Raw genomic sequence first — 25,213 nt, 5'->3', positions numbered from 1 at the left:
TGGAGGCTGAGGCAACAGAATCTAGAGTTCCAAAAATATAGAAAAACAGATTTTTTTCTTTCTTTTTCGTGATTACTGAGGAAGAGGAATATCTTTCAAGGTGTGCTTCCCCCTGCCTTCTCTCTCTCTCTCTCTCTCTCTCTCTCTCTCTCTTCTCCCTCCATCCCTATCTTTCCACCGTCCATCTTTTTCTTTCTGTCCTCTACTCCTCTTTCTATTTGAGACCAGATCTCATGGAGCCTGGACTAGCCTGGAGCTCACTGTGTTGCTGAGGGTAACCTTGATTTCTGCTCTCTTGCCTCCGCCTCCCAAGTGCTGGGCTCACCTCACCATGCCTGGCTCCTTTGCTCTCAGTGCTTCCTGCTCACTTCTCAGACCTACGAGGCACACACCCTCGGCTTTGTGGTGCAGTATCCAGCAGCAGCAGCTCCTAGTAAACACATTAGGAATCTGCTTCCTAAAAATAAACTCCTGGGGAGCACTCACCTTGAATGCCATGGCAATAGGAAGCCAGGATGCGTTCATTATAAACTCCTTCTCAAGCAGTTTATCATTAGAACGCAGGGCACTTGCAAATCATTATTGCAGTGCTTTGAGCAGAGCGTGCACTCTGTGGAGGACCTTGTGCCATGATGGTTGTGAAAAGCAGATGGGGAAGCCAGGTCTCGCTTATTTGTGTGTGTATGTTTGTCTGATGCAGAATTAGTGAATCCTCGGCAAACTGAGCCTTCAGTCAATACAGGCCGTTCCCCAGAGAAATGTGCCCAGCAGAGACCAAAGAGACAGACTTCGGCTTCACAAAGGTCGTCGTCTCTCCCACCCTCCAATCGGAAAGCCAACACTCCAAGTAAGAGATGTGTGTGCCTTGCACTAGGGAGAGAGACTTCCTGTGTATGCTGAGCATGGGCGGGGTCCCTGAGGGCACACAGATACTACAAACATCACCTAAGAAACCTCATTATATGCCAGGCCTGTAGTAGAGGTCTGTCATCCCAGCTACCTGGGAGGCTAAGGATTAAGGTTCAAGGCCTGCCTGAGCTACCAAGTGAGTTCAAGGCTAGCAAGCCCTGTCTTAAAAATACAACGTGAAAAGGGTTTGGGATATAGCTCAGTGGTGGAGCCCTGGCCTAGCATGGATGGGGGTCCTTAGTATCATAAGAAAAAGAAGTTGGTTCAGAAAAGCCAAAAGCTTTTGAGAGTTTGGATCACGTCGATAGCTGTTAAATACTAATTGAGACAGTTTACGGAAGTCAGAGAAGATTCTTTTTGCATCTCTGCCCTGTGCTTGGCGTCTGTAGCTTTTCCTTCCCAGGGTTCCCGCTCACTCTAGAGCTTCAGCACTGCCTTTCCGTGTCCTCAGTGTCTACATTCCCACCCACTCAGGGAAGTCTGTCTTTCCTGTGTTCCAGGGACAATCTCTCCTGCACTGGCGTTTCTGCCTTATTTACACTCGACTTCTAAAATCTTGAAAAACCAGTTTTGAGCCAGAGTGCTGAGACTATAGTCTGGTATGCTAACACATCAGCAGGGTTTGCCTCTAGACATTAGAATTATGGGTTGTTTAATTTTCACTTTGCGTCCCCTGCAATGCTGTCAAGTTTTGCTGTGGAATTTCATTCTCTGTAGAATTAGGAGTAAGTCCTGCCAGCATAACACAGAGGAAAGATTGATGTCTTCTTTGCTTTCTTCTTTAGCAAAAAGAGAGATTATGCTAACTCCAGTGACTGTGGCTTATAGTCCTAAACGGTCTCCTAAAGAAAATCTGTCCCCTGGATTTAGTCATCTCCTTAGCAAAAATGAAAGCAGTCCAGTTCGGTGAGTTCTGTGAAGCCGTGGGATTGAAAATATATTTTTAAAACATTTTATTGATTTTGTGTGTGTGTGTGTGTGTGTGTGTGTGTGTGTGAGCGAGTGTGTGTGCCATGGTGAATTTGTGCAGATCCGAGGACAGCCTGTGGCGCTGGATCTCTGCTTCCACCATGTGGGTTTGGAGGCAGGTTCCTTTACCTACTGAGCCATCTTCCTGACCCCAGCGATAGTTTTAAGCCATCAATATGGCTCCAGCTGTCGGGTCATGGGGCCCTGTGGCTTTAGGTCCTTTATATGAGTATCATATGGAAAAATCAGGTATTGGAATGTATGGAAATAGTTTTTAACTATGGAAACTTGCTGTTGATGGACATGAAGTGTCGCCTCAGCACCTCAGCAGAGTTTAGATGTAGAAGAGGCTCTCTGTGCTCCTGAGGAGGAGCGTGATTTAGGGACATTTTGGTGCCAGCTAGTGGGTGTGAGGGTGGCAGGCACTTGTCTCTAGATGCAGTGTTTCCACTCCTGAAGTAGGCCAGCCGTGAGTGATGAATTGGGAAGGACATGACCACTGGATTCCAGACGCAGTGGCCTAAGCACAGTGAACCCCATGTCCACCTTCTGAGCAAGCTGGGTGCTGCTGCCTGCCCTGCCTGTTCAGAAGCTTGCCATGGAGGACAGAGGATGCACAGCCACCAGCGCTTTAAGCTTCTGATGTGGGAATAGAATTTTGTGTCAGGAAAGCCAGGTTCAGTGCCAGCTTTGCCAGTCAATACGACTAGCTTTCTTTTACGGAAACATGTGACTGTGAGTTCGTAGGGTGCCAGCTCAGCTCTCTAGAGAGATAGGGAAACTCACTTCACACTTTTCTCACGAGTCGCTTGCTTCATTCACTAGATTTGATATCCTTTTGGATGATTTAGATACCGTTCCTGTGTCCACGTTACAACAAACCACTGCAAGGAAGCAGCTCCAGTTTCTGCTAGATGACTCAGAAGGTATCTTTTCCTAAAAATTGCTGGTCATAGCTAGAGGCATTTGTTTCCCAAAGTTCTGGTGTCTCTGCAAGGCTCTGAAGACGGTCTGTGCCTGAGCATTCACTCTGTGCCTGCTGTATGGGTGCTGGTTGTCACCACTAGACAGTTCTATACAGCTCCCCTCTTTACACTGTCCCTGAAATAAATCTGTAAGCTATATGACGTCACTTTGTATAACAATGTTAAGTGTTTCAGGGTTTAGAACATGTCTCCCAAATGTGATAAATCATTGTTCTTAAACTTTTCTGAAACTGAATTATATTTACATAAAGTTTATTTGAAGTCATTAAGAGAACTTTTAAAGATGATTAAGCCACGGGTACACCTTCCAGAGTTCCTGTGTAATAAGCACAGAGTGTGTATTTTTCAGTTGTGGAGGGGGTTCACATCTTTTATCCCAGCTCTCGTGGCTGCAGCAGGAGAGTTACTATGACTTCAGGGCCATTTTGGGCTACTCAGTGAGTTCCAGGCTAGCGTGGATGTGTGTGAGACCCTGTCTCAAGAAACTGCGAGGGGGAGAAGGAAAAGCTGCTTCCCTTCTTATGACTAAGGTTAGGCCATATAGCAGCTCCTTTCAGGAAGTGAGCCTGAGCTGGGTATTTAATGAATATTCAGTCTGGTACAAAAGTTAATAAGAAGCATAAGAAATTTCGTTCTTTCCTGACAGAAAAAAAGTATTCAGAAAAAACCAGTGATGACCCTGTTAATCCTAGCTCTTGTCCTGAACACTCACCAAATGGACTGAAGAAAGTGTCCGAGAGACAAGCCTGGGAGAAGAGTAAGTCAGTCAGCCTGGAGCAGTATCAGCCGGGATCAGCAGCACCACAGGACAACGGTTTTGAGTATACAGCAAAGATTAGGACCCTAGCTGAAACGGAGCGATTTTTTGATGAACTTACAAAAGAAAAAGACCAGGTAAACCAAACAAGTATATTTTAAAATACTTAAAAAAATGGTTTTTCTGAACCTAATGCTTGCGTCTAGGGAATAGTCAGAAGGGACGTACTAGGCTGGGCGTGCTGGTGCGTGCTCGTGTCTCAGCTCGAGAGAGGCCGGGGCAGAAAGATCACGTGTCGACAGCCAGCCTCGGGCTGGACTGTGAGACCCTGTTTCCAAAAGAAACAGCAAACCAAACACACAAGCATAAACAAAACCCACTGACAGAAAAAAAGTAAAAACAAGAATCCTCTGCTCACGGTCCTATTGCTAGGAAGAGACACCATGACCAAGGCAGCTCTTAGAAAAGAAAACATTGGATTGGGGCTGGCTTATGGGTTCAGATGTGTAGTCCATTATCATCCTGGCATGGAGCATGGTGACATACATGCAGACGTGGTGCTGGAATAGCAGCTAAGAGTTCTACATCAAGATATGCAGGCAGCAAGGGGAGCTGCTCTGGCCTTGGCATGGGCTTTTTTTTTTTTTTTTAAGATTTATTTATTTTATGGATATGAGTGCTCTATCTGCATGTACACCTGCTGTGTGCCAGAAGAGGGCATCAGATTCCATTATAGATGGTTGTGAGCCACCATCTATAATGGACATTTGAAACCTCAAAGCTCACCCTAGTAATACTTCCTCCTTCAAGGCCACACCTCAATCCCTGATGACTAAGCATTCGGCTATGTGAACCTATGGGGGCCGTTCTTATTCAGACTACCACAAAGGAGATCATTGTGTCAGATCTATCGTGGGGAATTTGCCTTGTGTACATAGTAGCATGGGGTATCTCAGACAGCACTAGAAGTCACACTATTGAGGCAACTTAAGTCAAAATGGACAAGAAAATGCCAAGCTGAAATCTTTCCTTCCCTTTCTGTCTCAGAAAGCTCACTGCCAGTAACTAGAATTCTTTTGTTTTTATTTGAACAATTTCTCTTGTTAACAGATTGAGGCAGCACTAAGCCGAATGCCTTCTCCTGGAGGAAGAATCACTTTACAAACAAGACTCAATCAGGTGAGACAGCTTAGTGTGAGCTGCGTTAAGGGTGGCTATGAGGCAGTGCTCCGAGAGGAGTCTTACAGCATGGCTCACTGTGCTAGTTACTTTTCTAGTGCTGGGATACACCATGACCAGTGCAGCTTGCAGAAGGGATTGTTTATTTTGGCTTACAGATCCAGAGGGTTAGAGTCTTGTGAAGGCTAAGTGAAAGATAGGTGGCTGAAACAGCAGCTGAGAGCTCACATCTTGACACCAAACAGGAAGTAGAGAGTACAGTGGGGAGAGCAGGAAGCTTTCACAGTTTTGCATCCCTACCTCCAACAAGGCCACGCCCCCAACAAGGCCACGCCTCCTAATTCTTTCCACCAACTGGAGACCAAGTATTCAGATGTATGAGCCTATGGGAGCCATCTCATTCATACCACCTTAGCTACTAATGCAGCAGTCAAAGCTGCTACCCTTTGTAGTCAGTATTTGATAGTTATAGTTATTCCATAGCTACATTTGTTGTCAGGAATAAAATTAATTTTTGCCTTTAGATGTAAAAAATGGTGTTTGTTCATGGTAGCAAATATCATACATTTTATTGTTTATTTGGTAAGGCTCTGGTAACATAACCCAGGGCCTTGGGCATGCTAGGGAGTTCCCCTCAGCCCACCAGAAGCCTGTGACAGATTTTACATTGCTGAGTAGGTGCTGCCTTCCTGTGTGATGGCTTGTCTTCCTCCACTGCCATCTGTCAGTGACTTCTGACTCTCTCCATCTAGCAAGCCCTGACAACAGTTGTGCTTCACAAACAGAGTGAGCGCTGTGATTGGAAAGACAGCTAGGGAGATGTGACTCCATCCTCAGGAGCAGAGGGTCATTTTAGGGTGTGATGAGTTTGCCTGTGTGTTTATATGTGCACTGTATCAGTGCCTGGTGTCTGTATATCAGTTCAATTCCTAGTACCCATATGGCGTTGCTCCTAACCCCCGAGCCATCTCTCGAGCTAATGGAATTGCTTTTGAGGGCTTGTTTTACAAGTTCTGACAGGGGAAACTCAGCTACTCATATAGCCTTGAGAGAAGACTGGTTCTACGCTGGGGAAGGTTGTCCTCTTTGACTAAATGTACAGCTTTGGGAGAACTGCACATAGAGCAGTGAGGGAGGAAGGGGACACAAGTTTAACCAGCCAGATTATCCCCATACCCATGAAATTTAATTTTTAAAATTGATTTTTTTTTTCGTGGTTTTTCGAGACAGGGTTTCTCTGTGTAGCTCTGGCTGTCCTGGAACTCACTTTGTAGACCAGGCTGGCCTCGAACTCAGAAATCCGCCTGCCTCTGCCTCCCGAGTGCTGGGATTAAAGGCGTGCGCCACCACGCCCGGCTTTAAAATTGATTTTATTAATTGTTATGTATTTGTGTGTGTATGATGTCGGGGGCATTCACATTCCACGACACATATGTAGATGCCAAGTTTGTAGAGTTGGTTCTCTCTTTCCACCTTTTCTTGGATCCCAAGGATCAAACCCAGGCTTGTTGATGGCAAGTCATCTTACTTGCTGAGCCCTTCCGCCATCATTTCATTGAATACTTCACAATGGGAAACTCATGGTACTTCACAAGGAAAGCGGAGGGGAATGTGGTGATACTTCCATTCTAACTCATTAGGAATTCCTTAGTGTGTTTTCCATAATGAACAGCAGTGCTCTGTCCTCACAGGACGTCTGAAAGGGCGTTAGATTCTCTTCATGTGTGTCATGTCCCTAAGAGAGTAAGTGACAGTGAGAAAGGATTGAGGATGTGTGTAAGGGAAGGGTGGTAGAGCTGGGCCAGGGAGGGTTGCCCAGCCTCGCTGGAGCAGTGCTGGGGTTGTAACTCGTGTAGCACACAGGCCTTTCTCCAGCACCACTGACAGAAACACTCAGCCTGCTCTCAGGAGTCTCACACTGAAGCAGAGATGGCTGCTCCGCTCAGCATAGGCCATCCCTACCCTCTGCAGCCTGAGGCACGAGGATCCTAATTTGGATGCCAGCCTAGGCTGTAAGAGCCTGTCTCAAAAAATAAGGCGAGTTGGAGATATAGCAGGTTGGTATTTGTCTACCGTGTAAACCCATCCCAAGCAACACACACGCACACACACACACACAACTGGATATGGTGGTACACACATGTGGTACAGTGTTTGAGAGGTAGAGGCAGGATTCAAAATGCAAGATCATCATCAACCATATATTGAGTTCAAGGTCAGCATGGACTACTTCAGGCTTGTCTTTATTGTTGTTACTATTAAATTATATTTTTTAAATTAATTTTGGTTTTTCTAGACTGGGTTTCTTTGTGTGGCCCAGGCTGTCCTAGAACTCACTCTGTAGAACAGGCTGGCCTTGAACTCACAGAGATCTTTGTTCTTCTGGCCCCGGAGTGTTAGGACTAAAGGTGTGTGCCACCATGCCTGGCTTTACTGGTTCTAAAAACTATTTCATGTGTATGGGTGTGTTTTTCCTGCATGTGTGTCTGTGCGCTACATGTGTGCTACATGTGTGCTTGGTGCTCAAGGAGGCCAGAAGAGGGCACTGGAGTTACATACAGCCTGTTGTGAGCCAACACATGGGTGCTGGGAATCAAACCTTGGTCCTCTGCAAGAGCAGGAAGTCCTCTTGACTGCTGAGCCATATCCATCCCCTACAGAGACTTCTGTTAATGAAAAGAGAGAAATATAAGATAACCCACTAGTACAATTGTTTAAGTTCTTTCCTTCCCTCCCTAATTACATCAGTAGATTGAGTTTTCAGTTTCTTTGAACTATGGTCCTACGCTGGCTTTGAATTCCTCAGCTTCCTGCCTCCACCTCACTAGCTCTGGGGTTATGAACATGTCCAGTTTATCAGGTGTTTTATTTCCTTTTTGAAAGCAATTCATAGCATGTAGACAATGCAAGTACAAATCACCAGACTTTCTGGAATGCAGAAATCTGCCTTTCTTTGAACCAAAATGCTCTCTTCCTTGTTGCCAGTGATTGCAAAGGCAGTATTTATAGATACTGCAAAGAGATATGCTTAAGAAATGTACTGCAGCCTTATTTATAGTGTCCAAAATTAGAAGCAACCTAAACTTGTACGGAAAGATTCCTGGTGAAATGTGTTACTTGCAAAGGAATATTGTACATTAATTTAGGAGGATGTTGTCAGAAGACACGTTGTAACATGCCAAGAAAGTTCAAAGGGAACAGTCTTTGAAACCTTCCACACTAGGTTTTCCCCTTCTAAAAAGGATGTGCATATATACAAGGGGAACAGGGAAGAAGAGGGTGGTCCTTCCCTTTGGTCACCTGTCTTTGTGTGGACATGTAATCATTTTATTAAAATTGTTAAACATAACAAGCTTTATTTTAGGGTACCATTTGAGTCCATATGGAATATATTATCTAGGACGGTAAATATATATTCCAGGTATTGTTGCGGCCTGCCCGCAGTCCACAACACGAACGGTTCAACTGAGAATGGCAGTTCGAACTGAAAAGAGGAATCTAGACGGGGCGGAAGAAACAATGGAGCCAAGACAACAAACATTCTGATCAAGGCTCAATTTTACTATTTTCAGACACTCAGTTATAAAGGAAGGGGGAGGGAACCCAACTTCCCGCCAAGTAACTCAGGGTCCAGTAGCAGGACGACACGTGTGTGCCTCCAGGCAGCAAAGGCAGGTTCCAGCAGTAGGCGTGGCAGGACGAATGAGCAGTTAGCTCCACCCTTGAGCAAGCAAGTTCCAGGCTGGGGGAAGGGAGGCCACAAGGTATCATTAGCTGTATTTCTTCATCATTAATTATTAAATCTTTTTTCTTGAAGTCTCCAGTAACATTTTAAAGAGAAGTTGGTCAGTTTATGTGGAAGTTATGTCTGTGGCTACAGCAGCATCCAGTATACACACTTCTCTGAAAACCAGTGGAGAGCGAGCACCTTTAGGCTCTGCACATACAGTCTCAGGTCGTCACTCCTCTCATGGCTGCTCTGCCGTGAAGAATTCCCATATGGTCAAGAGTGCCCTGCAGACGGAGGATCCTTAAATTGCCCAGCTTATTTGGAAGGGCTGAGAAGCCAATCCACTGTTCAGTTTGAGAAGAGTTGTTGGCCAGGCAGTGGGGGGCGCATGATTTTTATCCCACCATTCTGGAGGCAGAGAGAGGTAGATCTCTGATTTTGAGGCCTGCCTGGTCTACAGAGCTAGTTCTAGGACAGCCAAGGCCACACAGAGAAACCCTGTCTCAAAAAAAAAAAAAAAAAAGATGATTGTGTAGAAAGTAAAATCTGCCTTTTTTTTTTTTTGGTTTTTTTTTTTTTTTGGTTTTTTGAGACAGGATTTCTCTGTGTAGTCCTGGCTGTCCTGGCACTCACTTTGTAGACCAGGCTGGCCTCGAACTCAGAAATCCGCCTGCCTCTGCCTCCCGAGTGCTGGGACTAAAGGCGTGCGCCACCACGCCCGGCTTAAAATCTGTCATTTTTAAAATGTGTGTACTTGGGCTCTCGTGCTGCAACCAAAAAGTCTGTAGATGGCGGTTGTTGACTGTAGACCCAGAGGGTTTGATGAGGATTCTCATTATCTCCCCATTACTGTTACCTAGGAGGCCTTGGAAGATCGTTTGGAGAAGATCAATCGTGAGCTGGGCTCAGTTCGGATGACCCTCAAGAAGTTTCATGTTTTGCGCAGCTCTGCAAATCTTTGAGACTGGTAGCCATTAAACTTGAGACATTTTTGTTTGCACTAATGTAACAATTATGCACTCGGAAAAGGCCAGCTCTTTTCTACTGTTTATACGCCTTCAGACGGTAGTTTTACAATCATGCTATTCTTACACCTGCTATTTTATACTTAAAATGGCCACATATTTTCAAGATATTTTTGTTATGCTCAGGAACCTCTTGTATATTTTACTATTTAAAAAGCATTATTTTTAAATAGCATATGTCTCCAATTTCTATCAACAAGAAGGAAATGTAACTGGGGAGGCAGCTTGTTTGTAAAGAAATAGTGTTACCCTTTTACAATGAACTTTGCACACTGGGTTTATAAACTTGTTCTACACTGTAAATATAATTCATTTTTAAAATAAATACTTAGCAGCTTCCATAAGGATAGACTGACATGCTAGATATTTCAAATATTACAGTACAGTTCGCATTTAGGTTCTGTAGAAGTTTTTAGGGAATGATCACACAATTCCTGTGTGAAACACACGCCTTGAATAGCAGAATAATTGGGCCAGCAAGAAGGTTCAGCAGGTAGAAGCGCCTGCCGCCAAGCCTGAGGACCCGTTTAAGGTCCAGGACCCACGCGTTAGAAAGAGGAACGACTCCCACAAGTTGTCTTCTGGCCTCTACATATACACTGGCACGTTCAGATCCCTTCCCACCCCAGGAAGTCAATGGTTTAAAAAAAAAAAAAAAGTAGTTCTTGAGTGCCGGAGACTTTAAAAACTACGCAAATACAACTTATTTCTCTACAATAATTTTGTTTGTGAGGAAAGAAAATGATTAGAGCTGGAAGTGGCAGGTGGATAGCTGGGTTTTCTGCCCGTGCATCATTCATGCTTTACGTTGTGGCCCACCTTGGACTGTTCCCAGGGTGGCTCCAGTTTCCATTAAGCATAAAGCTTTAGCTCCCAAAGTCATCGTTGGAAGAGTTTTACCCTCTTAACCTTCTGACCGACCCACCCACCCCCACCCTTGCCAAAGAGAAAAGCACTTCCACTGTAGCCGCTGTAAGAACCATTGTTCTATGCCCAGAGCACTCTACCCTGCCTGGTAATGGACAGAGGATGTGTGTTCCCCAGGGCCCTGCAGCAGACTGTAGCCCGTCACCTGGGTGCCATTCCCTAATTCTCTGTAAGAGCGCTGTGTGGGCAGGAGAAGCTGTTCCCAACTAGGAGCAGCAAGTATCCTGCCTGTGTTGGGACTGTTGGTGATGTCTGGGCTGCTCACCCACTCACTCTCTGGTGACCAGTGCGAACCCAGCACCCACGTATTTGTGCTCTGAGTCTGCAGACAGAGTCGTCTGAGCTCTCACAGTTGATTTACAGGGCCAGGGCTCAGGCTTTTGATTTTGGTTTGCCATTGAGTTCTTTCTCCACAATGAGAAACTACTTAGAATAACCCAAGGCATTCAGGCAGCTCCATTACAGTGTATGTGTCTCAGCAGGTTCACGTTGTCTCGAGCATTTTCTCACCAAAGCTTCACCTATGCCCTGTTCAACTTGGGACTCTCAGGCAGGAGGGGACCCTTGGGATAATCCCTAATCCTTGAGCTCCTCTTCAGTAACCAGTGAAGGCTTACTTAATCAGGATTTCCTATCATTAGAAGCAAGTGCCTTTATTCTTGATTTTTCTTTCAGCCTTTTAAAAATTATGTTACAGTTAAAAAAAAAGGTTCTTTTTAAGCAAGATCTTGTATAGTTGTGATGAGTACTTACAAAGGAATAGTCTATTTTTTAATATGTCCTTCCATGTGACATGCAGAACTGACAAGCTGAGAGTACTGTCCACGTGGTGGTAGCGTGCTTGCCTTGTGTGTGAGGGCACGTGCGCTGGCACCAACAAACATGACTGCCCAAACAAGCTGACAGTGCTCCCGCGTGTCTCATCGTTCCCTCCTCTCATTGTATAGTCAACTGCATCCTGAAGAAGAAGAAATTGCCACTAGCTTTATCTTGCCAAGGAGTTATCTTCTTGGGTGCCTATAATTGGCTAATTCCAAAAAAGGTATTAAGCGCCATCAAAACATCTTCTGCGCTCCTCAGAAAGCATATGCTTTGGTTTTTGAAGTGTGTAATAGATGTAAACTATCAATTACTTATTTGAAAGAGATATTTCATTCTTTTCTTCCTCACAGCTATAAAGAAAGACACCAAGGGAAGTTCTTGCAGCTGCCTCTGCCCCGAGTAATGCGTATCTTATGAACACTCAGCTAAAAAGCAGCTCAGCCTAAAAGTGGGCAGGGTAGCAGTCTTAAAGAGCATCTGTTACCCAAGAGAGGCAAACTGTTTCTATGCTGGGATGTACTGCAGCTAGTATTAAAAAACAAAAAACAAAAAACAAAAAAAAAAAAACAATCTCAGTGAGCCTGCAGCTTCTGAGAAGTGCCTTTTAACACGTACATAGAAAATAAACTCTGCAGCTGTGGAGCTGTGCTTCTCACAAAGCCACTCTGGGAGCTATGAGGGATGGCTCCAGGAGACGAATTAGCTAGAGCTAAAGCACTGCTGAAAGAGACCAGAGAAGGGAGGTTTGGAGCCAGACAATCCCGGGCCACACCCTGACTCAGGTAGAGACCAAAGGATAGGAGAATCCTTTCAGTGCAGATTGGCCAGTGTGAAGTGAGTGTGCACCAAACAGCACGATTCAGATTAGCCAGTTCCTGCGATGTTGAAATAGTGATTTTTAAAAATGATTTATTTATTTTTATGTGCATTGGTGTGAGCTGCCATGTGGTTGCTGGGAATTGAACCCAGGCCCTCTAGAAGAGCAGTCAGTGCTCTCAACCACTAAACTATCTTTCTGGCCTCATGATTTTTTTTTTTTTTTTAAGGCATACTAGGGTCTTGCACACGCTAGGCAACTCTGCCACTGAGCTATGTTCCCAACCCAGTGATTTCTTTTTAAGGTTGATAATTTTGTACAGTCACTACATTGGGTTGTCATTTGTGTTAGGTGGTCTATGTTATCTTTGCTCTTTGATAAAATCAAGGGCTTTCTTGGATTTTAAATGAAATCCTTGGTATGTTATTTATTTATTAGCTGACTGAAAATTATAAAAAGTTAACCCATCAAATGTAAATTCAGAAAGTATTTTGATTTTAATGGATGAATGGGGTTTATTGAGTATAAATGCTGACTTCTTTCCACTATGGTTTAATGTTGGCTTAACTAAAGTAACGTTTCCTTCAAAAGGTCCATGATTAGACCTCTCAAAGCTGTCGACCACCTGCAAGAGGGGCCTGCCGCTGAGTGCTGGACATAAATATGGGCTTAAAGCAAGGCTAGTGTTAGTTACCTTTTAACCCAGGGAAGCCAGGGGCTTTGCCAAATTCTGCTTGTCTTTTGAACCCTGCACCCAAATATGTAGTAAATCTAAATTCTCATCATCTTAAATTTCTCATATCCCAAGAAAAGTTTTCACTAATTCTAAATGTGCAACTTTGTGCTGCAAGTCTTTAAGAACCTTAAAAAAGTAAGTGACAGGCAGGGACCCTTGGAAGTCACATTCATCAGTGGATCCTGCACACTTTTGTATGTTGCCAGTCTGATTAAAGCCCTGGTGGTGCACAGATTTTGCCAGAAATGATTTCCTGTTCTGCCAAGAGCAATATGAACATTTCATCCCGTGTTAGGCTAGTGCAGTGCTCTTAGGACCTTGCTAGCTTTTTTTCCTCCATCTGGTGGTTTGCCCTTTGTTTCACAAGAGCCCTCAGCTACGCGAGGGGTCAAGCCATAACCATGCATCTGCTGATCATTGCCTGCCATGCCTTCACTGTGACTACAGAGTTCAAAGATAATCCTGTCTTACATTGTACACTTGAACTGTGACAGTGACCCACAGTGTGACAATCAGTTATGGCTTCCTACAGTGCTGCTGCTGGTCAGTGCTTGTTGTGGGGGTTTGTTTTTTGTTTTGTTTTGTTTTTTAAATCTGGTCAGATACTGGATGGAGTAATGAAGGTGTGAGCTCCATGAGAGCAGGGACCACATTATAGCACCTTCCATTGTGCATTTAGGCATTCAATAAATATTTGTGGACATGAACTTTCATGGTATCTGTGAGCTTTATTCATACTGTCTGGGAGAGTTGGATTTTAATGATGGTCTTCAAGTCCCGGGAGCTGCATGGTTTGGTTAATAGTCTTGAGAATATTAAAATTAATTCAGGAAATAAATTCCAGGCAACCAGTGGCATAGAGCCTCAGCCTAGAGGAGTGTGTGTGTGTGTGTGTGTGTGTGTGTGTGTAATAGTGTTTCTAAATACACCTTAGGGCACCTTTTGGTGACTTCACAGTAGGAGTATTTAGCGAACATCTTCCCTTGTCTGGGTGTGGACATCATATTCTGTAAAACTGCCTCTCCAAGCCCTTGCACAGTCTCCACTGCGCCCGCCCGGGGAGATGAACACCTGGTGTGGTCCTCTGCTCCCTCGCTTTGTCTGGATACTATCTTGGGGGCAGTGTCCAGTGACAAGCAGTGGGCTTGTCTCTCTTGTCCATATGGTAATCATCACTAGGTGTTAGATTTTTTTGCTTTTCTTAGTTCCATGACTTCAAGTTTTAACAAACAGGACTGTCATTGTGCAACCCACCAAACAAAACAAAACAAAAAAACCTTGGCATTTTTTTTTCTTTTTTTTTTTGAGTCTCACCAAGGACCCTCTTGGTCTTTTAATGTGACAACCGGCGCGTCCTATGGGAGAAGAGCATGGGGGTGAAGCTTGTTCTGGACCTGATCCTGCAGTCTGGGAGGTGGGGACCTGAGCTGCACACCCTGTTGGGCGGCCACCCCTCCCTCTGCTGATGGCCAGCGGGCGTTTTTTCACTTTTTCTCGCCGGGAGTCTTGTGCAAAGGACTCTACGGCAGGAGGCAGAGACCTCGGGTTTCCACAAGGACCCAGCGCGGGGCCTGCCCGCCCCTAGTCTTCCCAGCGCCCCGTGGCTTTCCCCACTCCTTGTTCCCTAAGAGTGTCGCCCGTCTCCGGAGGAGTTTAATCCAAAAAAAAAAACAAAACCCCGAAGCCGCCGCCAGCTCCCCGGGTGCCTCCCCGAGCGCGGTCGCCCCTGGCCCTCCTCCCGCGCGCGGGCTCGGCAGTGCGGGGCCAGAATCGGAGCGGCTCTTCCGGCGCAGGCGGCGGCGGGCGGCCCGGCTCCTCCACGACGCGCCCCCGCCGCTCCCCCGCGCGGCCTGAAGAGGCGCCGCCCGCCGCTGCCGCCGCCGCCACTGAGGGAATGCGAGCCGGACCGGCGCGCGCGGGAGGCAGCGGCCGCTGAGGCGCGTGGGGGGCACGGCGGTGGCGCCGCGGCTCAGAGCGCTCCAGCCGGCCCGGCCCGGCCCGCGTCCCCCCGTCAAGCCCGCGCTCACCGAAGGCCACCGCGGCCACCGCGGCCGGCGGCCCGAGTCGCGCGCCAGCACGTGCGCCGCCGCCACCGCCGCCGTCCCGGAGCATGCCCGCCGCCGTCCGGACGCTCGCGCGGGGCCAGCTGGCGGCGGGGGCGCGCGGGGCCACGGGGTGCAGCCGGCCCGGCCGGGGCCGTGGGGCCCGCGCTGCCCGGGACGCGGCGTGAGGCGACAGCCGAGGAGCTCGGAGCGCGGCCCGCCGAGCGGGTGAGTGAGCGAGCGGGCGGGAGGACGCGCGGGAGGACGGGCGGGAGGGCGGCAGCCCTTCCGGGGCCGGGGGAGCCCGCAGTGCCGGGCAACCGTGCGCGCGCGCGGCCTGCTGTCCCGCTTGTCGGGCCCTCGAGACGCCGCTTGGGAGAAGCGCGTGAGGCGTGGGATCCCGGCCCCGGGTGTCGTTTAGTGACCGTCCCCTCCCCGTTCAGACTGTTAATGCTGAGTCCTCGATTGCTTGGCTGTGGGGGACCTCCTCCTCCCCGCCTCCCCTCCCCCAAAGGACAAGTGTCACAGCGGGTCAAGGGGCAGGTGTGTTGGCAGGGCAAGGCTTGTCCCAGGAGACCCCCCACTCTCTGGAGCTGGCAGGAAGTGCCGGGCTGAGCCGTGCTCAGGGTTTCTCCTGCATCCATACAGCAGGACATCCCTGCAGTCTTGCCACACTGGGTGGGCATTGGGGCCTAAGGATGGGGTGTGGCCCCTTTCCATCCCAAAGCTCCCTTTCCAGAGGTCCTGAGAGATCCTAGACTCTTAATGTCAGCGCAGGGCGGCGACTTCCTTTCCCACCGACCCCACATTCCTTCCTATCATGGAAAAGACCGAAAGGGGGGCTAGCCAGAGGGAAACTTAAATGCTCCCTTCCCCCGGTGTATACAGCTACCATCTCCCTCATCCTAAATGCTCATCCCAAGTAAAAATTCTGTACAAATGCCATTTGAAGGCCAGGCCTCTAGCTTTATGCCCCTTTAAAGTAGCCTTATTGCATCCGCCTTGAAATCCCGGGATTCCTCCCTTTATTCTCCTCTATATCTCTGAAACTCTTAGGCCTACCTGCCTCCCCAAACTGGATTCTTCAAGAGACCATAACTGAGCATACCAGTTTTCACCTCTGCCCCATCTGAGAATCACCCCAACAGATAGGGTAGCCTCTCCCTCAAGAAGTAAATGTATGGTCGCCACCACCCAGCCCTGGGCTCCCATCTCTGCTTTGAACTCCCTACAGCCTTTTTATCAGTGTGACTCTTATCTCTGCCTTCTCGATACTTTTGTGCCTAGCTTAACTCCTTGGGGTGGCTTGTATGCTCCTAGGTGGAGTTTGATTCGCGTAGGGGCTCCCACTGTGGTCAGCCCCACTGTGTGCAGCCCGCATCCCCAGGAGCAGAGTTTCTCCTGACACTTGCCCCCCTGAGCTTTGGTTCCTGGACTGCTGTGGTCAAATTCTTTTCTCTTGTGAAGAAACCGCGTTCTGGGTTTGTAATAGGTGCACAGACCACTCCCACTGCAGAGAAACACAATGACTTGGAAGGGCTGCTCTCGGAGGGAGTGACTTTGCCAAATGACTGGGACAGCACATTCCCTGCTGTGGAGATGACCAAGGCCTGGCGGTAGGTCGATTCTCTAGGTGGTAAATGTTGCATGGGCAGCTAGCTTTCCCTTCTCTTCCCTTCCTGGGAATACTTGAGAGGTTCAGGGTAGAGAATGGGAGTTGAGGTATCCAGGGGGGCTGGGTGCTGTGCTTGCCTTTCGCTAAACTTGCTGTGTGAGTTAGAGAGTTGAGTGGCTTTTCTTGGTCTTGGTTGTTTCTTATAGAATCTAAAATTCCATGTTTATCTCTGTTTATTCTCGCCGTCTCCCTTCCGATGTGTCACTGGTCACACTCCTGAGTTCCAGCCCTCCAGGTTCCCTTGAGCCAAGTCTCCTTGTGCCTTTTCCCCTCTTCCCTGCAGGAGACTGAGCCAGTCTTGTCTTCCCCGGCCTTGACTGGAGGAGGTTAATCTTTGAGCTGGCCTAATCTGGAGTTCCCAGGTGAAAGAAGGCTTCTGTTTCCACAGGCCTCTGCTAAGACCGTCACTTCGCAGATGGTCGGGGCTAAATCCTATTCCTCTGTCCCCCGGTGCTTCACACCCAACAGGCACTTAGGGAAAATTGTCTAGACAGCGTGAGAGATAACCAAGAGCCCTCCTTTGTTATATTTCATATTCGCGCAGTCCCTTCTCTCTCAGGCTGCCTTCTTCTCTATCCAGAGGGCTCTCTTACTACCAGGCAGATTTCCTAAACAGCCCATGCCGCTGAGGCTTCCCAGCTTCATCTTTAAGAAGAGCCAGTAATGAAGTATGTGCAGTTATTTGTAGAGATTAGCAGAGAGAGCACCTGCTGCTTCAAGATCGCTGTCTTGCTGCTTTGGGAAGAGCCCAGGAACTATGTGCTTCTGCAAGGGAGGGCAAGGATAGGCTCGCGGGCAGTGCCATTTGCCACCGGCAGGAGAGGGTGACGTTGATGACCAGGAAGACCACCCCAAGGAAGCCATCAGGTAGCCGCAGCTCAGATCTCAGCTCTGCTCAGGAGAGATCAATCAATCCTTTGCACGCAGTAACCCCCACATTACTTAATAGTAACTTTCAGGTCATGTTATTGATACTTATTAAGCCTTTATTGGATATCCAGGGATATTTTCAAATAGAGCCAGGACAGATTCTGATCTGATTTGTTCTAAAACCTCGTCTGAGGTCAACCCATTTGTTGACAGCTTCTTACAATGTTCCATATGGAAAATAATGTTTGTGGTTCTCTTTTTAAAGGTTTATTTAAATTGCTTTGCATGTATGGGTGTTTTGCCTGCAGGCATATCCGTACACCATATGCGTGCCTGGTGCCCACAGAGGCCAGAACTGGTGTTTCAGAGGGTTGGGAGCTACTTTGTGGGTGCTGGGAATTCAAGCTGGGTCCTCTGGAAGAGAAGCCAGTACCTCACTTGATGAGCCATCTCTCCAGTCCTGGTGGTTTTTTTTTTTTTCTTTAGAGTTTAGGGACAGGCACACTTTGTCTTCCCTGGGAAACTAGGCTGCTTTTCCTGTGACGCCAAGGAGGAGAATGGGTAAGGCGGTGACTGTTTATGTCCTCTGAGCTCCAGTGTGTAATGGCTCACACATGCACACATGCACACATGCACACAGTACCTGCTATTGTCCCTGAACCTCCCATTTTTCCAGAGAAAGAAGCTGAGAGAGAGAAGGATCAGCTGATTTGATGAGACTCTGCTAGGATCTATACCACTTCTTTCTGCCTTAACCACGCTGGCTTTGGTTTTGGTTTTGCTACTGATTATCATTTTCCTCATGAAACACTCAGCATGCAATAGCACACTATCCCCATGGCAATTATACCTTAGAGTCTGCATACTTAGTTCTACTTTACTGCCTGTCTGTCTGTCTGTCTGTCTGTCTGTCTGTCTGTCTCTGTGTGTTAATCTGTTTATAGTCTTATAAACAGATTTCATGTATGTGTTGATGTGGGCATATGGATGGATGGATGGGTGTGTGTGTGCTCGCGCGCGCGTGCGTTGCACGTGGAGATCAGAGGATCTCAGTTGTCACTTCTCAGGTGCTTTCTACCCGAGAAGTATTTTGAGATAAGGTGTCTTATTGGCTAGAGACTTGCAGAGTAGGCTGGCCTGGCTGGCCTGGTGAGCCCTGGAGATTCCCACTGTCTCTGCCTCCCCAGTGGTGGCATTACAAGCATGCGTCACCATGCTTGGCTTTTTATATGGGCTCCGGGGATTAAACTCAGATCCTCTTGCCCCAGCCAACCAAACGCGAGGGTTAAAGGTATGTGCCATTGCACCTACATGATCTGTATATAATATGTGAGTCATCACAATAAATTTCTCCACAACAGTGGACAGATGTGAATTGGATATGGTGAATAGCATCTCACTTGATGCTTACGCGGACTCGTAGTGTGGTTTGAAGAAAGTCCCCCCCCACCCCCCAAGGGGTGGCTTCCCAGGAGGGCTATATTCGGAGAATTGTTTCTTAAGAGACGAAAGATTTTTTTTGGCTTATAGTTTAAAGGATGCATTCCATTCTAGTAGGAAATGTATGGGGTGGGCCAGGCAATGGAGGGAATGGTGGTTAGGTGGGACTTTGAGCAGCCATACAATGATAAAGACATATATAGGGCTTTGTTTAAACTCTAGGGACGTTCCCATGACTCTATCAGAGCAGGGTTTCTGGGCCAAGGAGTGGGAAACTGCTCTGAAACCTGATGGGGGAAGCTGGTGGAAACCTCCTCTGATGATGCAGGAGGTGGGCTGGGGGCTGCTGTTAGGAATGAGAGGAAGGGATGTCCCAGGACCACACTATCAGCCTGGTTCCTGTTTGACAGTGAGTCGTCTTCAGGCCTTTGAGTCTGCTGGTGGCCACACTTCGTCTGCTAATGAGTAGAAGGTACTGACTTCCTTAGGCCCAGCCCAGCAAACACTGGGATAGACCTCAGCTAAACCTTTATGGTGTGGACACAGAGCTGTGAAGAGGCTCATGGCTGACGTCTGCTGAAATTACTCATAGCCACAGTTGCCCTTGCCAGAGGACAGAATGGAAGTTAACCAACAGTAGCAGGCAGGGATCCGGTAACAATCAAAACCCCAAGCTACAACCTTGGGAAATGACAACGTTGACGAAGAAGTGCCACAGCGCCAGCTCCTTCCTGAAGTCCTGCCTGTTCCACACAGCTTTCTTCCGGAGTCACCGCCCTCTGCCACCCCGTCTCTGTATTGTGGAGAGAGAACAGGGAATCATGGGTACAGTACAGCAGGGGAGACCCAGAGGTGGATTCTGAACTCCGGGCTGAAGCTCTCACTGCTCCCCCACCCCCTGTTGGATGTTTGGACCATCTGCAGGCATGGAAACAACTGGCCCGGTAGAGGGACCACTGCTGTAAGAGGAGAATCCATCGTGCATCGTGGTTACCTGGACAGTTGAGATGTCCTAGTCAAAGTACCTTTGTTGTCCAAAGTCACACTGGACCCTAAACTGGCGGACGTTGAACCTTTGCTTAGGAGAGTAAAGGGTTAGGTTCCTGGCAGCATCTGTTCATAGATCTTTTCATCAATCACTGGGCACATCAACTTATTTAATGTGTATTTCTATTAGAAGACATCTGGCTTAGGATGTATCGCTGGTTCACTGACATTCACCTCACTGTGGCTCAGGCCTGAACCAGGGAGCTCATCTGATACGCATTTTCTTTGCACGTCATAACCCGTGCTCAGGGTCTCCAGGCAAGTGCTTCAGCCCCGTGCTGGAGACATTCTGAACAACAAGATCAACAGAACTCACAGACATGCAAAACAATGTGGCGCTGAACCAATCATAGAAGGGCACTCATTTACAGTATGAGAGCAGAGACAGACGGTGGACTATCACCTTGCTCCTCAGTGGGAAACCCGAATATCAGGCAGGCCATGTTCGCCATCTGTAGAAGTTTGTAAATGACCTTGAAGACATTTGGAGCCTTGATTAGGAGTTACAAATAGATCTTTCTCTTTAAAAAACAAAAAACAAACACAAACCAAGCTATTTTTACTTATGTTTGTGTGTGTCCGTCTGTATGGCCACATGTGTCCTGTGCCCGAGGAGGCCAAAAGAGGGCATTGAGAGCAGAGTTGCAGGTAGTTTTGAGCCAACGGGACACTGTAACTTTAATTCTTTTAAATCTTATTTTTAATGATGGTTTTTAAAATGCTTTAACCTCCCTTGTAACCAACCACCCACCAGAGGTAGTGGAAAAGAAAGATACAGGGGAAGTGGGCCTGTTTAGAAAGGTTCTTTGGAGCAACTCCCATTTGTGTTGTCTGGAAATTGGCAGTTTAGTTCACAGGTTAGCAGGCAGCAGCAGCTCCATCCACCTTGAGGGTACACAAGCAGTCCAGCTCAGTAGAGTCGGGATAGCAACAGCGGTGACAGGACCTAGTAGGACAGCCAGGCCTCAGTCTCGTCTGGAGCCAGTAGGAGTGACTGACAGGAACACCAGGAGAAGTTCTTGACTGTGTCTCTCTCAGGGAAGCAAAGATCAGTGAAGATGAGAGACCCACAAGCCTTGCACAATTAACTGTCCCAGTAAGCCAAGCTCAGTCTCTGTCACTCCGTGGAGTCCTAGTTGTACCCTCCAACCATCTCATGTCCTCCACGTGTCTTATTTCAGTATGGCTCTTGCCTCGGCATGTGTCTTGTCTCAGCATGGGCCTTGTCAGCACGGGGCCTTGGAAGCGGCAACAAACTGCAGCACACCACCAGAAGTTTCTTGGTGTGCTTTTCTCTCTTTGGAGTTCCGACAAATGCAGCTCAAGTATCCATGTAAAGCAGACCTACATATGCCTGTCGTTAGCAGAGAGTCCTTCACCACGTCTCCTTTCCTGTGTTTTAGCAGAACGTCCTCTCTGCTGTGTCTGCTTCAGGGAAACGTTCTGTCAGGAGTCAGCCTGAGCCTTTCACACCTATGTCCACTTGAATGAAACGTTCCTTCCAGTGATTGCCCCAGCAAAACACCACCCAACCAACCTTCCAAAGCACCCTCAAGTTTCCACATCAGGACGTAGCTGTTGAGAGTCTAACCCAAGTCTTCTGAGACATCTCTCCAGCCCGAGAAGTAGGTCTTAGTGACTAAATGCATTTACAAGTATGCAGTCTCCCAATAATGGTGGCCCCGACATCCTGGAAATCTGTCCACCTCAGGGATCTTGCTGCTACATAGCCTGTGCTTGGTGAATGAAGGTTAGGAGTTCAGGACCTGGCTGGTGGCAGATTCTCATGTGTGCTTGTTATCATAGATGCTGAAAAAAGGAGGCCTATCTGCCCTTTTCTTTCCTTCTTCCAGAAAGTCCCACTTTCTGTTGGACAGGGCCTATTTCCCTTCTCCAAAAGCAGAGAGGGACCAGGTACTCACACATGAGATAACAGCAGCCCAGCCCCCGCCTGTGACAGAACTGACCCTTGTTACAAGTTGTCGAGGGCGGGCGGGCTTTCACCTCCTAAAGGAGTGGTTTTCCCAAGGAGGTGTTCAGGCCAAGCTTGAGTTTCTGAAACTCAGGCTCACAACTGAATCTTCCCAAAGATGCTCTGGACTCCTATTCAAAGTTCATGGGTCTCCAGATCACTCCTGCTCTTAATCCCCAGGGCTTGCTTTGAGAGTGGCTCCCGACAAGGACCTTTCTTGCCTGGGTCTACCCAGGCTGTTCCTCTTTCCTAGTGTTTTCCTCCTAGGATTGGGCATCAGGTCCTATAACTCCTGGTCCTCTGAGGAGGACTTAAGGGAACATGAGAGTCCTGTCAGAAGTGGGTACTGAGTAGGACTGGGTGGACATTCTTGTGTCCTTCAGGAGCCGCAGTTCCCCTTGGCCCAGGGGTGGGGCTGCCCGTGGTCAGGCCCTGCTTATCTATCTCTCCTGAGGACAGCACACACTTCCCTTCCTCTGCCCAAGGCCATAATTGCTTTTCTTGCCACTTTGTAAGAACTGACTCTTGGATTTTCTTTTTTCTTTTCAATGGGGAAGAAAAAGCAAACGTTTTTTGCAATTAGACTTTTTCTCACTTGGGTAATCACACTGAAAAAAAGCATTTAAGTCTTTTGAAAAGCGCACATCAGCGAGGCTTGGCGGTGTGGAGAGGGGGGCACTCCAATCAGCAGGGCTGGCCAGACACGCGGTGGGCTATAGCACAGGGAGGCAGTGATTTCACGTTTATTTGGGGTTTGCTCTCTGCAGCATATTTCAATTAGTTCGTCAGTGTTGTGCATCTGACAGGCCCAACGTTTATTGTGGTTGGACCATCTGGGAGGTGGGAGGCCCGCAGTCTTCCCCTGTGGCAGTCAGTAACTACCAGTCTAAGGAAATTTGTTTGATGTGTTTAAGAACCCAACACTAAAACACCATTAATAACAAAAGCCTCTAGAGTTCCGAAAGCACTCTCCCTTGCTCAGCCATCAATTGGACATGCGTCACCTAAGACTGCATGTTCCCCCGTGCTTGACATTTTCCAATACAACAAAGCATAGTCCTGAAGTAGCTTTTTTAATTGGCCCAGAGCACGATCTGTATTAAGGTAGTGAGGAGTTTGCTAATTTACACTCAGGCGCCACAGAGCCTGAGCACTGGCTGCTGGGGGTGGCAAGGGATGTGTGTCACAGATTCCTGCCATTAGCGAGCAGAGCAGCCGATATAGCGTCTGAGAGCGCCAGATTGATGTCAGTTCCCAGCGGTGGGTGACACACAGAAGCGTCGTGAGTTCACGGCAGTGACCGCTGACCGCTGCTGCTCGTCCTGCATTCCTTGGGTAGCGGAGAGTCACGTTTCTTGACTTCACTAGCTTTTTTTCATTTCACGTTGGTTATTCCTACCCGACCCAGCCCTTTCCTGAAGAATGTTCTGACTTTCCAGTGGGAGGCCAGGGGAGGGGAGGAATTTAGAGTCAAATAAATAGGAGAGCCCCAAAGGAGGACTGGGAAAATACAAGAGTTTGACCTTTCCACAGGGAGCAGTGGCATCCCCTGTCCTAGAAGCCCTGGGATTATAGGGCTGGGCACAGGACAGTGGGGTGGGATTAGCACTCAAGGGCTGAACTCCAGGTCAGCTCATAAAATCTGAGATGCCCCATTCGCCAGAGGCTGTGCTGCTGGTCTGGCGTGGTGTGACTGCTACTTGAGTTCATGCAGGTAGCAGCTGGACCATAACCCGCCAGGTTACTCAGGGCTCCAGATTTCCTACTGTGGAGATTCCTCTAGGAGGCTGCTGCTCTTCTCTTTCCTGGGAACCCAACCACAAAGGAACCCAGATCTGCCCCCTCCCCTGTCGCACACACGGTGAGGGGCTGTAGCTGGAGTGCCTGGGAGAGTGGCTTGGTGCTGATTTGGTATCTTGGGCCTCTCTGGGGAGCAGTGGTAAGGAACCACTCGCTGATTCTCTACCTTTATGTGATGCCTTGGCATGATTCGAAACTGCCCCAAGACCTGTGGTCACTGAGGGCACTGAGGTCACCGGTGGGTACTCAGTCATGCTTTGCCCATGCTGTTTTACGATTTCAATCCCAGCCCTCAGTGTGTTAGCCGCTGGCTCAGACTCCAGGCATAAGGAGGTCCCCATTCCTCATGTACCTATTTGTGTTGCGTCACACTGCTGTAAGTGACCAAACCGTGGGTTATGCTGTCATTGCTTTTAATCTGCCAGTGTTTTCGTATCTGGTTGTGACTTAAACAGTACAAAGAACTTCGAAGTTTGAGTTTGTGTGTCTTGCTTCTTTTCGTGCTTTTTTTTTTTTTTTTTCCCTCTAAGAGGGAAATAGAATTCCTTTTCTGTTTGGTCTGAATTTTTTGCTTTCCAAAAAGCCAGAGGACTTTGGAGCCTGACAGCAGATTCCCTGAGATAGGATCGCATGCACTAGGATCCTCTCTGTTTATGGAGTTTGGAGGCCAGTCCTGATCCTGTTGTTTAGTTCTCTAGGCTTACATTGCTGGAGGTCAGAGGTCCTGGTCTAGAGGTGTGGGTCTAGAGGTCCTGGGAGATGAGTTAATTGGGAGTAAGTGGTTTTTTCCTACCCTAAAGAGAAGACACAGTAGGACAAGGGATTCTGGTATGTGGCCTCCTTTCTGCAGGAGGTAAGGTGGGACTTTATAAAGGTTCTGAGTGCCATGGGGCTGACTCAGGTGGGGTGTGTAGACCTCTGGAGCCAGGGTCCTCAACCCCGTCATTCTCCTGTGCTTGTCTAGTCGTCTTGGTTTCTTCCTCCTTAGAGAAAGCACAGGACCCAAGGTGTTGTGAAGATGTTGTGGGAAGCCGGTTAGGAGAGGAGGAAGCTAGACCTGGCTTCTTAGAGGCTACTGAGCAGAGGCACTCAAGGGTCTGTGGCTGCTGAAACAGGTGATGAGGAACTGTAGACTCGAGCCTTGTCTGTTTAGCTTTTTATCAACGCGACACAAACTAGAGTCATTTGAGAAGAGAGAATCTAAATGGAGGAATGACCTCCGTCAGACTGGCCTCCGTCAAGTCTTGGAGGAGGCATTTCCTTGACTGGTTTGAAAAGGCCAGTTCCCCATGAGCAGTGCCATTCCTGGGCAGATGGTTCTGGGTAGATAGGAAAGCTAGCAGAGGAAGCCAGAAGGAGCACACCAGTGAGTTGCATTCTTCCATGGCCTTTGCTTCAGTGCCTGCCTCCAGGTTCCTGCTTGAGTTTCTGGCCTGCATTTCCTTCACAATGGAAGCCGTAAGTGGAGATAACCCTTTCCTCCCTGACATGGCCGGGGGTCTGTTGCTGT

At 48.0% G+C, this 25,213-nt stretch overlaps 2 protein-coding genes across 9 annotated transcripts in view; both read left to right on the top strand.

The window, feature by feature from the left end:
- Nucleotides 1-13,564, top strand: part of Mphosph9 (M-phase phosphoprotein 9) — an 82,188-nt gene extending 68,624 nt beyond the window's left edge. For both annotated transcript variants that reach the window (XM_021163261.2, XM_021163264.2), the window contains 6 exons: nt 701-847; nt 1,695-1,815; nt 2,704-2,804; nt 3,511-3,758; nt 4,732-4,800; nt 9,391-13,564. In XM_021163261.2, the coding sequence (XP_021018920.1) occupies nt 701-847; nt 1,695-1,815; nt 2,704-2,804; nt 3,511-3,758; nt 4,732-4,800; nt 9,391-9,492 (788 nt within the window). In that variant the 3' untranslated portion in view covers nt 9,493-13,564. The remainder of the gene's footprint in view (nt 1-700; nt 848-1,694; nt 1,816-2,703; nt 2,805-3,510; nt 3,759-4,731; nt 4,801-9,390) is intronic.
- A 1,434-nt stretch (nt 13,565-14,998) lies between these two features.
- Nucleotides 14,999-25,213, top strand: part of Pitpnm2 (phosphatidylinositol transfer protein membrane associated 2) — a 130,796-nt gene continuing 120,581 nt past the window's right edge. For 2 of the 7 annotated variants that reach the window (XM_029477447.2, XM_029477450.2), the window contains exon 1: nt 14,999-15,127. The gene's annotated coding sequence lies outside the window, so the exon portion shown is untranslated. Of the gene's footprint in view, nt 15,128-15,570; nt 16,516-25,213 lie in introns of those variants that run through there. The other 5 variants (XM_021163830.3, XM_029477452.2, XM_021163835.3 and 2 more) reach the window with 4 other exon arrangements.

The sequence above is a fragment of the Mus caroli genome, unplaced genomic scaffold, assembly GCF_978045245.1.
Source record: "Mus caroli unplaced genomic scaffold, Mus_caroli_1 scaffold_4, whole genome shotgun sequence".
Classification (NCBI taxonomy): domain Eukaryota; kingdom Metazoa; phylum Chordata; class Mammalia; order Rodentia; family Muridae; genus Mus; species Mus caroli.
The sequence above is the reverse complement of the archived record's forward strand: the minus strand, read 5'-3'. Positions and strand labels throughout refer to the sequence as shown.